The 12,753-nt window shown below is 37.3% G+C and overlaps 1 protein-coding gene across 2 annotated transcripts in view; it reads right to left on the bottom strand.

Moving 5' to 3' along the window:
• Positions 1-12,753, bottom strand: part of SLC41A2 (solute carrier family 41 member 2) — a 75,219-nt gene that overhangs the window by 15,627 nt on the left and 46,839 nt on the right. For both annotated transcript variants that reach the window (XM_054696091.1, XM_037513728.2), the window contains exons 7-8: positions 9,644-9,791; positions 5,809-5,888 (exon numbers count right to left, since the gene is read on the bottom strand). In XM_054696091.1, coding sequence (XP_054552066.1) covers positions 5,809-5,888; positions 9,644-9,791 — 228 coding nt within the window. The remainder of the gene's footprint in view (positions 1-5,808; positions 5,889-9,643; positions 9,792-12,753) is intronic.

The following is a 12,753-nucleotide window of genomic DNA, read 5'->3' as shown; positions in this document are numbered from 1 at the left end:
AGCAAGCTTTAAGTCTGAACAGTTTATCTGGGGTTATATATAATTATTATGTTCAGAAATACAGGTTGAGTGATTCTGCTCAATGCCAGTCTACGTGACTTATATGCAACCTGACGTGTAGTGAAATTTTGGTGTTCAATGCATTCTAATAGTGATAAATCTCTATTCTATAAATAAGAATTTAACATTGTTTTTGTCATGGGGGAAAAAATTAGAGAAACAAGGACACCATGAAGCCTCCCCCCTTAAAGCTAACACACTGATTTCTTATATTAATACACTAAAAATAAAGCAATTTGAATGTTATATTTTTTAAATGAAATTACAACTCCATCTTAAACTAAATGTAGCTTCACAATTTCCTTACCATGTCTCATTTAGCAAATAAAAAATTCATTAAAAGTGCTTAAGATACTTAAAATATAGTTTATCATAAAAAAGGTTTAAAAATATGCATCCCAAGGAGTTCTAAAAAATTTCCTAGAAGAAAACAAATTTCTTGTAAAATATGTTTAAAAGGGAAACAAAGTCACATTGACCAGGAGGAATAATTAAGGCTCATGAATGCAGAGCTCTGTTCTCTGTGGAGCTGCCTCTGGCTCGGACCACGTGGGTTTGCAAACTGCCTTGCCACTCACTGAGACTTCAGTGATACTCAGCATTCGATCCTATACACTGAAAAGTGAGGATAATTTAATATCTACCTCATCAGAGATAACATTAAATAAAGTAATGAAAACATGAAAGATACAACAGTTGCTGGACATGGTGTAGGAACTGTGCTGCTTTTCAATTAACTCACATTTCTCTTTCTTAAAAAAGAGAGTAAGTCACTTGATGCCCATATTTAAAACAATCATTTAAATTGCCCTCTGTTTACTCACTGGATTTTCCACAAGAGGGTAGTGATGACTATTTTTAAAAGTGGGGATGTTCTAAATCTGAGCTCACTTTCTAAAGTAAACAAGGGTGGCAGAACACTGAATAACTGGCAGGTATTGATACACATCTGATAATAGCACATAAACAAGGCCAGTAACATTTCTAACTGGAAGTAAGTTAACATAGCCTAGAAATTACCACATCTGTAAAAAAATAAAAATAAAAACGCGTTTGTTTCCTTTGCCCTGGGCATGGGAAGGACATATTAATATTCTACAATACAAGCACTTTCACAAAGAGTTACTGGGTAAGCCAACAAGAACAGCCTGTAATCAGCCAAGGATTTCCCTTCATAGCCCCTCAAAAAAGAGAATGAGATGCTTATACTAAATGGAAAAGGAAAGACTGTATTCAGAAACATTCTTCAATGCCAGATATTTGCCACAGGAATGCATAAATGGTAGGTTCATCTTCATTTACGCTGGAAATTCTCTTGGGGATAATGTTTTGTCTGGTATTTTATTAGATATGGAATCCTTAAAAGTGCAGAAAGCATAATGCATTACTCTGAGAATGTAGCTGCTACTTGCAACTTGCCTTGATTGAGTTGAAACAATAATTAGCGTTCTCTTCCACAGAACCACATGGGTAGTTTTGCAGAACTACTTTCATTTCCTTTTTACTATGTCCAGACTATCATATGTGATGATGAATACACATAAGCCCTTAGAAATAGTGGACTTATGCTTTCCTCTTCCATGTGCTCCCTGACCTGATTCACCCCATTGTCCAGGAAACACAGGCACAACTGATATATGACAATTGCACTAAGCTAAAAATAAAATGAATTGACATGTTCGAAACAGACTGGCATATTTTTTCCAGATAAGATGACTAAAATCTTTTTTTTTTTAAGATTTATTTATTTATACAAGAATGGGGTATAGGCCAGATGTGCGGAGGGTGAGAGGATTCACCAGAGGCAGATCGGGAGAGCGGGGAACAGAACAGGTAGACTGACGAAATACATTGCTGAGGGGAGCAGCGGGCCAGACAGGAGAGGTCTGCCGTGCCATGTGGGACCCTAGCTGGCCAGCCGGGATTGAACCAGCGTTGCAGAGGCTGTGGACAGTTTCATAGCACTGCGCTCAACCACCTGCACCAACCAGGGGAGACCCAAGATGACTAAAATCTTGAAGTAAACAACATAATGTGGAAGAGCTAATTAAAGTGTTAACCTCCCATGTGCTCACCATAATCTCTGGTTATATTTTGAAATTAAAGCAGTATTATTACCTTGGAAATCACTTTCTTTAATTGACTGTACAACAGATCTAGTATCTCCCATCCATACTCACTTGTTGAAGCCACCTCCACACACCTGCATTTCCACCTATTTTCCTTTCACAATGTCTTATCCAAATCCACACATAGAAATTACTCTTTTAGTTTCCAGAAATAAAATGTGGATACCTAATTATGCTTTTGTGCTTTATATAAATGGAACCCTCTATTATATAAGTTCTTGAGATTCATCCTTGTTGCTGTGTAAGATAAAATTCACTCATTTTATTGCTAACAGTATTCTATTATGAGACTATACCTTCATTTATATAGTCATTACTCCTATTAAACTAAAAACTTGAACTTGCAAATGACTTCTTAGTTACTAAACAGGAGGTCCCTTTTGAATCACTTTTCTTAGCTACACTAACTTAGCTCCTCCTCCTCAACAGTTGATCTCTAATACAGCTCTTTCTTCTTTTGTCCACAAAATATTCACTCCTTGGATCTCTAACCTCTTTTATTTTTTTATTTTTTGGTCTAACCTCTTTTAGTATCTAAAGTGCTCCTCCCCCAACATTCACTCCTATCTAAAGAGATTTTAGAACATACCAAATAGAAGGAAATGCTGAGAAATCAATTTCTCCAGTTTCACACAGAAGAAACGAAGGAAAGTAATAAATGTTGCCATCACTGCTAATTTTTTTATTAATAATTTTTTATTGAGGAAACATTGGTTTATAAGATTTTATAAGTTTCAGGTGCACAGCTTTATAATTCCCCATCTGTATACTTTACATCACGATCACCACCAAAAGTCTAGTTTCCCCCCATTGCCATACAGTCACTCCTTTTGCCTGTTTCTCCCAACTCCTAACCTGATTTTTTATACAAACAGGAGGAACCATTTTTTCTATTTTTGCCTATTTAAAGCACATCTCAAGTACCTGCTAAACTCCATGAAAATGTTTTGGTTATGATCTAAGCTGCATTATTTAACAAGATAATTTCCTCAAATTTAGTGACATATTCAGCAACAAAACGAAGCATGTGCCTTAACTCATGCATTTATTCACCCAGCAATTACCAAATCAAAACAGGCTAGACACTATTCATTTCAAAAGTGAAATTATACAAAATAAGTATATACCATAATAAAAGTATTAAATGTATAAAAGTATGCTTTGGAATCTGAGAAAAGATAACTAATGTATTGTTATCAGAGAAAAGCAACTAACTCTGCCTGAATATCTACTTTGCAGAAGAGGTAATGCTTTTATTGGGTCTGAATTAATGAGCAAAACTTGGTAAATAAGGGGAGTAAGACAGAGGGAACAGTAGGTACAAAGGTTCGGTATAGAGAAACAACTTGATCTATTTGAAAAAGCATAGAAAATTCAGCAAGACAAAAGGTTGAAGAGTTGGCAGACTGGATCTAGGTGTTATGCTAAACAATTTCATCCAGGTAACTCAACTGTGATCTTTAAGCAAGCAAGGGACAAGGTCCACTTTGTTCTTTAGGAAGGTGATTCTAGCAACAATATGGGTGAGAAAAGAGGCTGGGAAGTAATTTATACAGATGAACTCAGGTAAGATTCTGAACAAAAACAGGAATAATAGAGACAAAGGGTTGAGACTAATTCAAGTAGTATTTTAAGAGCAGATAAGAGGAGAGAGTATAAGAGAAAGGGAGTATGTGATGACTTTGGGATGCACCGTTTGGTACACTGGATACATATAATACCACTAACTGACAAAGAAACACAGAAGGAAAAGCAGGTTTGGGAGTAAGTGGAGAAAATGAGCTCAGATTTTGTGTTTTGGGTCTTTCCTTGTGGGTAAATTCAGTTTAAAGTATGGATCTAAAAGTGAACAGATGGGATTAGGAGTAAAGAGTTGAAATCACATGTTGAATACAATTTCTAGTTTTAAAATAAATAAGTCCTGGGAATGTAATATACAACTACAGTTAATGATACTTACTGCATAATGTATTGTTCTCAGTCTCATCACAAGAAAAAAAATGTGTAACTCTGTGTGATGATAGTTGTTAACTAAAGGCTTATTGTGATGATCATTTTGTAATATGTACAAATATTGATCATAACATTATAGGCCTAAAAATAATTCAGTGTTATATGTCCATTATGCCTCAATAAAAAATAAATTGAAAACATGAAACTCGCTTCCACCATTCTGAAGAAGATGGAACGAATCCTCTATCAATGTTTTTAAAAAGTGGAATTTAACATCAAATGAGCTCACTCTTATAACTAACTAAGGTTTACTTTCTAAGATGCAGAAAAAGATTTTACTACCAGGCAATGCCATAGCAGCAATGTCCAATGAGGACACTTTATGAAGCTCCAGCACTGTTTCTTATGTAAGGTGAAACAACAGAAAAACTCATGAAAGCCTTACTAATTATGGGGCTGTTGTGATTTAAGGTGAATCTCTCACTAACAGGTTGGGCAACACAGCTCTAACAGTTACGAAGGAATCTAGTTAGAGTGATAAAGGCCGATGCATCCAATAGGGTATAGCAAGCGTGAAAGCTAAGCAGCAGACCTCAAACTTGATTTGACAGATAGGAGGAAATCACTGTTAAGTTGGTCATTTTAAGCCAGATGCAATAAAAACAATGTTTAAAGAAAATGTTTAATTTGCATTGAGTGCGGAATGAGTCCGGAAAGCTAATCTATTATTACTTGACTGAAGGTTGGAGAGAGACATTAGCAGACAACAATGGTAAAAGACAGAAAAACAAGGTTGGTCACTGTTTATGAAAAAATGAAGGGGCAGGTTGAATCAAGTGGATCCATAATTTTAAGGGTGAACAGACAAGTGGGCACCAAGAAAATTAAAAAACGGTTCACAGGGAAAATTTATTCAGGGATATTCTAAAGGTACACAAAAATGAAAATGTTCACAGAATTTTAGACATAAAATTAGATTTTGAAGAACTTGCTCTTGTGTAACATTTTCTTACAGATAAATATACAAAAGTAATTTATTGTAAGTGTGTAGTAAGTCCTGTGACATGTTTTCTCCCAAGCAGAATTACTTTTAAATTTATTGGCTTATGCTATACTAAAATATATAATTTAATGGCCGCCAGCCCAAAGCCAGTAGATTAAAATGATCTATTAAATTGAATTCATACAAAAATCCCTATGAACTTGAATGTTATAACTACTATTTTATAGATAAGAAAAAACATAAGACAGCTTTTAAAGGATTCAGGAGAGAAGAGACAGATTTAAATAGACTAAACTGACTCAAGCACTCCTTAATCTTATCTACCTCAAATTCATCTATGAGATTTGACAAGAGTAGCAACAAAACAACATAGATAGTAGATAGGACCAAAGCATGCAGAACTGAAATACCGTATTTGGCACACTAACCTCAAAAATTGGAATGACTTGCTTTTCAATTAACATCTAGTGATAAGATTAAGAAACAGTCCTTTTCAAAAATGTATTCTGTATACTGAGAACAGGAATGTAATTTCCATCATGAGCAACAAAGTGGGGTTGAAGGGAAAACAGAAGAGTAGGAATATGGTCCTAAAATTTCTAGTAATACTTTGGTATATGTAAAGATTTCACATTATAACAAAACAGCACATCTGATTCTTACCGTTAATAACTGGTGTGTAAACAACAATCCCAACCAAGTTTGGATCAGATACAGTTGTGTCCAGAATAAGTCCCCCAATGCTGAAAGACAAAATCATATAACTTAGGGAAGAGGAAAGGAAATGCACTAATTTGTTCTTGATATATAAACACTTCTACTTTTAAAAACAAAATATTAAGGCATTAAAAAATGGAGAAAATGATGGGCCTCCCCTGGTGGCACAGCGGTTGAGCGTTGGTCTGCGAAGCTGCCCATAGCCTCTGCAGCGCTGGTTCAATCCCCAGCTGCCAGCGAGGGTCCCACATGGCACGTAGACCTCTCCTGCCCCGCCTGCTGCTCCCCTCAGCAGTGTATTTTGTCACTTTGCCGTTCTGTTCCCCACTCTAGCTCTGGTGAATTCTCTCACCCTCCCGCGCGTCTGACTGTACCCAGTGCTTGTATAAATAAATAAATAAACCTTTAAAAAAAAAAACTTAAAAAAAAAAATGGAGAAAATGAGGAAATATTCAAAGTGAAAAAAAAAATCAAAGGCAACTGCAAAATATTAAGAATAAAATATGGCATAAGCTGTAGCTCTGCATTTGAGGACTCACTTTATGGTCTCCAAGATATGTTATTTATGAAGAGGAAAAGCACACTTTCAGTGCACGCAAGTAACGTCTGGAAAGACAGACAAGAAAATATTAACATCCATCCCTACGGGTTGAGATTGACTGGGAAACTGATGGTCATTTTTGTACTATTCTGTAGTTAGTAATTTTTAAAAACCCTTTATTGCCGTTACAATTTAAAAAAAGTATTTTTAAAGCGTATTCTCTCTTCTTTGAAGTAACTAAGGGCATGAAGGAATGACTTTTATCATTGTATGTAAGTAGGGTGTGTTTATCACTGGCAGATTAAAATGATGCGTAGTAGTAGCCACAGAAAGAGCTGACCTTGAGAACACAGGCCTGGAACACCTAGGTGCAGCTGTGTGATGGCAAGCCATAGCTTCACAATGTCTCATCAGAGCTTGGAGAATTTTGTTTCTGAGACCATTAACCATTGGTTAACTTCAGTCTCTCAGTCTATGTACTAGATAGCACTGCCAGTCCCAACATTTCATGGGATTCTATTGTCTAAGTCCTCCAGGAAAATGCAGTCCACATTACAGAAAAAGGAACTGTGTCACAGAATGGGGCTGCTTGTCAAAATATCAGAACAAATGTTCTTACTACTAACAGTTAACATTAGGAAATTGTTAAGCCTTTATTATCTCAATTCTTTAGCAAAACAAATTAATAATGGCTTAATATGTCTACATTGCTAGGGGTTCCCATTAAAAAGTCCATTTTATTAAGTCCAAAAATAGTCATCTTTAGAAATATTTTAATATTTTAAGTGCTAATTTTAAAAATGCATATATCGTAGGACAAACTCATTATGTGTCAAGGAAAAAAAATCATTCTGTGGATACAACACAAACACTTGTTAAAATATAGTTTAAAATGTTTGTTACTTGGGTCGTAAAACTTACTATAGAAAAATTAGAAAATAGAAACACAAAAGAAGAAAATATAAATGAGCCACAGGTACAGCATTCAGAGTTCTACAGTTTGTCTGCTGGCATATCGCCACCCAGACATATTTTAACAAGCATATTTTAAAAAATAAAACTGGCTGAAATTATGAAAGTCATTTTCTGTTATTAAATTTTATTTTTACCAAACATACGTGCATTATTTTAATAGCGAAAGGTCCACAAAGCTTATAAAACAGTCCTCAACCCCACGTATAGATCCTGCTCTCCACTAGGATCCCTTTTCAACTTCTTTTTTTTTTTTCTAAAGATTTATTTATTTATTTATACAAGAACCAGGGTACAGGCCAGATTCATGAGAGGGTGAGAGGATTTACCAGAGACAGAGCAGGGAGCAGAACAGGCAGACTGACGAAATACACTGCTGAGGGGAGCAGTGGGCGCGGCAGGAGAGGTCTGCGCACCATGTGGGACCCTCGCCGGTGGCCAGGGATCGAACCAGCGCTGCAGAGGCTGCGGGCATCTTCGCAGCCCAGTGCTCAACCGCTGTGCCACCAGGGGAGGCCCTCTTTTCAACTTCTTTAGCTATTGCTTCTAGCACTTAATTCTGTATTTTTAAATAACATGGTTATAAATATGCTCTTTCCTTGATATGTGATTTTAAACGTTTACCGCCTGGCTTCCTGCTACAGCAGATGAGGACTGAGTCTCACTCTTCCTTCCCTTTTTTGTCCCTTCACAATTCCCTTCTTCCCACTATCCTGCCAATTTTTGGCAAAATATTTAGGATTGACTTAATAATAACCAAGGAATCATTATTCAAAGCTGAGTTGCAAAGCCTATTAGACCACAGCTTCTGTTAGTTCTCCCGGAATACTGATGACATTTTTTGTTTGTTTGTTTTTAACTGTCCCTGCACTTTCTTTGAGTAACACTTTGGGGGGGGGGGCAGAGGGATCGCTATCCTTCATGTTAGAAGCCTTAATCAAATGTCTGACGATCCTTCACTATTTCAAGAATAAAAACATTGGGACTTTGCTCTTGGTAAGTCAGGGGGCTGCAGGGCCTACGGAGAGCTCTCCACATACACAGCAAGGTCTGTAAGTGGGAGCAGGGAAAAACCCCGGGGAGGCATGCAGCTTGCTCACTAAAGGACCCACAAGGGTCAATATATGCATGGTTTTTTTTTTTTTTTTTCTGTTGTGCTGATGAGTCTTCCCAGAAAGAAATTTTTTAGTTTTCTGCCTGGGACATAAAGCTGCCACCAGCATTCTATGAGCAAAGAAAAGGGAATGGAAAACCCCAGTTAGCACGTAGACTTTCACTTCATTTTCTTTCCTACAGTGTCCACTCAGCATCCTCACACATGCGGGTGTCCCTGAACCAGGGCATCTCTGGAGTTAAGTCTTGTCTGCCCTTCGGGTGGGCAAACTGGAGAAGTGCTTTTGGGATCTTGATGTTCCTTACACAAACTTGCAGTCTGTCTTCATTTCAGCTTTCACAAGTACTTTATGCCTCTCATTCCTCTGCTGTCCTGGGTTTCTGTGGGTCAGCTCGACTTATTTCTGATGTGTATCCCCCTATTTCACTCTGCTGGTTCAGTTCACCACCATCTGACACCTATCTTACTAATCTTGTTGAATCTTTCACCTGCTGTCTTCTCTGAGTACCTGTCTTTGTAGTATTAGACCTTTTTTCACTCTTTTACTGTCATGTTAGTAGTTTCACGAAGGCTATAAATGTGTCCATCAACCACATTTAACAGGAAATTCATACTCTTTTCTCACTTGCTCTTTTCACCAAACGTATAATGAACAACTTTCATGTCAACAGAAATGTTACAGTGTGAGCCTCTGTGGCTGGCAACACTAGAGCGATGTGTCACCTAACAATGGGGACGTGGTCTGAGAAATGCATCACTAGGCCATGTACCATCATGCAAACCTCACAGAGTGTACTTCCACAAACCGAGATTGCACGGCTCACAACACCCCAAAACCCCATGAGGGAGCCTACTGTCACCACCACTGGATGGCCACCATTGACCAAAACGTCCTTCAGCAAAGCATGACTATGTGTTGCAACTTACCTGACCAATAGCTGATTGCTAGACTTCTACATTGCTTTTTTTTTCTGTTATTAAAACTTGTGCTGTAATGGGATCCTTGCAAACTAAATCATTTGCATATATCCTGAATTATATCAAGGCTTGTCAGAATCCTTGAAGTAGCAGTAGTCAAATAAAAATAGGCAGTTAATTTGTTTTAATGCACATATACGTACATGCAGACAGAGTACACACACTTCACCACTAACCTACTTATAACCATTGCTGTTATGACCGGCTCCCAGCCCGAGTGGAGAACTGTCCTTGTGGCTGGGTGTTTGGCAGCTATTATAATCCAGATAGGAGTCAGAGCCAGGAAAAAGACACCAACCAGTGGAGAAATATAGTAGTAGGTCTCTAAAATTTAAAAAAAAAAAGAAAAGGACATTTCAATCTTTCTTTTAATCGTAGCAAATGGACACATTAAAATTTTATCAGAAGCTATGATATTATCAAACATTCATGTATTTTCTATAAATTTCAAACTACTTTAAAACTGTCAATAAGATAAAAAAAATATTAAATAATGTAACTAAAAACAAATACACTCGTTTGACAAGTATCTACTGAAAGAGTTATATACCTAGGTAGGAACAGCAATAATAACGACTAGAGCAACAATAAAACAGTTAATATTTATTGGGCTTCTCTACCTACCAAATACTAAATGCTTTATATTCATCTTCTCAGTTTATTGTCCTCACAACTGTGTTATTTTTAGTTTATGAAGAAACTGAGGCTTGCGTGTTTAAGTATACAGCCAGGAAATAGCAAAAGTTGGGAAAAATGACATCTGGCTGACACCAAAGTTTGTGGTCTAAACTATGAAGTCAAATGGCATATTGTTTTCACCTGCAAGGCTCCAACAGTCCAAGCATTCCACAGAATATTGGCCAATAAGTTGACAATCGATAGCTCCCCCAAGCTAAGTGGTGTTCAAGCTCCAAAATAAAATTTAAAAATATCTTAATACAGTTAAACAGATTGCTTCACTACAGCACTACTTGAACCTTCTAATATGCTATGGTGGACTATAGTACATTTATTAACCACCGTCTGGTAACACAAACCAGGTACATAGCTAACATTTGTTGAAAATGTACCATCATTGTCATCATCACTGCCATTATTATTCCCATCTCACCATCTGGGACATGCTGGGGTGGCAGTGTCCCAGGATCTTGTGGTGACTGTCTCACTTGATCACAAGTATTTTTTCTCCCACCTTCTTGGCAGACTTTTCTAGGGAGAGTCTAAGGAAGTTCACTGGCCTTGGGGCTGGCTATTTGTCTTGCTTTGTAGACATGATGTATACAACTTCTGAACAAAATCTTACTCATCACTAAAGATGTTTAAGCTAGGTAGAAACTCAATTTTTCTTTTCAGTAGGAACCACTGCTATAGATGCCAAAGAAATATCCAAACGAATTTTATTCTCAGGACTTTACCTAGAATTGCCATTGCATCTTCACAGTAACTATGCTGACAAAATTCATTTACATTTTTTCATTCATTGAAAGAAATATGACCAATGTAATAGATAGTGTCATTTTCTCCATGATTTTTTCTTTTAAAAAAAGAAAAAACTTATGCATTCCTAGTTCTTGATAAACCATGGCGGAAGGATAAATAACATTTCTGTCTGGAAGCATTCTCACCTCCTAAACCAACTAAGATTGCCAACAATCTCTTAGAAGATCGAATAGAAAATGATAAGCACTGAAGTCCACAAAACACAGATGGAAAGAGTGCCGGGTCAGATCAGCTTTTTATTTCATTTCCAGGTCAAGAGAAGAGCAGCAGCTCCGTGTCACGCTTTAAATTATACCCAACATGAAATTTCTGGAAAGGCATCTGAAGTTGAAAATGAGCCCACCACCCACACCCCAGAGCCACCACCTTGGATTTCCAAAGAGGGGAACATTTTTCTCAGGAAAGAAATTAAAAATAATAAATGGACCATTCCTCCAAATGTTAACCAGAGTTATCATACACCCCAGCAAGTCTACTCCTAGGTATATGCCAAGAGACCTGAAAACAAATGTTCACACAAAAAATACACAAGAAGGTTCACAGCAACATTATTTATAATAGCCAGAAAGTGAAAACAACTCAAATGCCCATCAAATGGTGACAAATGTGAAACACATATACACTAGAATACTTTTTTTTTTTTAGTGATTTTTGTTTTCTTTTTTTTTTTATAGAGGCATGTTTTATTTATTTATTTGTTTGTTTTGTTTATGCATGCACTGGGTACAGTCAGAAGCGCAGGAGGGTGAGAGAATTCACCAGAGCCAGAGCGGGGAGCAGAGCAGGCAGAAGGACCGAAGTACACTGCTGAGGGGAGCAGTGGGCGGCAGGAGAGGTCTGCGAGCCATGTGGGACCCTCCTCCGGTGGCCGCGGAGCAGAGGGGGATCGAACCGGCGCTGCAGAGGTTGCAGGCAGCTTCACAACCCAGCGTTCCACCGCTGTGCCACCGGGGAGGCCCGACTAGAATACTTTTAATCCACATTTGGGATGTTACTCTATACTGCTATTTTCGGTACTGATTCAGGTTACAGTACAGATGAACCTTGAAAACATGCTAACAAGCCAGGAAAGGATTTTTCCCTTGAACCGCCTAGAAGAAACCAGTCCTGCCAATACCTTGATTTTAGCCCTGTAAAAATCATTTTGGATTCTCATCTCCAGGACTGTCAGAAAACTAATTTCTATATTTTACTGCAGCCCAGGTGTGTGGTAATGTATCCCCAGTAGTGATAGGATATTAAAACAGGTGTACACACAGAAATTTGTGGAATTTTATGCCAGTAAATGTCCAAGTGCATTAGCAATGATTCTATGCACAGGTAAATTACAGAATAGTAAAATTAGGACAAAATGTTTATAATTGTTAAGACTGAACTTCACCTCTGAACAGAACTGCTACCTGTTTCATTCCTGGCTTTCACCTTTTATTAGACTGCTGGTGACATTTTGTAACTACCGCTCAGTAATTTCATTAATAGCATCTATTATTCTTACCCTATATTCTTCTGAAATATGTAGTCATTATGAGTGGCATTTTTATGTAGCTCGTTCTGTGTGAACAAAGCAATGGGCATTTTAAGTTAACAATTTTTAAAATGTCCATTATAATAACCATCAGATTTTTCTACTATATAGACCTTCTAGGAATCACTCTAAACTCACATGGTACATTGCTAAAAATCTCTAAAGAGTGATTTGAAAAATAAATTTAGATTCTGCTCACATCACCACTTCAAGGCAGTGATATTTAGAATGTTCTGGAAATAACCAGGTGTCATTCCTGTT

The sequence above is a fragment of the Talpa occidentalis genome, unplaced genomic scaffold (assembly GCF_014898055.3).
Source record: "Talpa occidentalis isolate TD23 unplaced genomic scaffold, MPIMG_talOcc4v2.1 talOcc4.16, whole genome shotgun sequence".
NCBI classification, from domain to species: Eukaryota; Metazoa; Chordata; class Mammalia; order Eulipotyphla; family Talpidae; genus Talpa; species Talpa occidentalis.
Note: the sequence above shows the minus strand (reverse complement) of the source record. Positions and strands in the feature narration are given on the sequence as shown.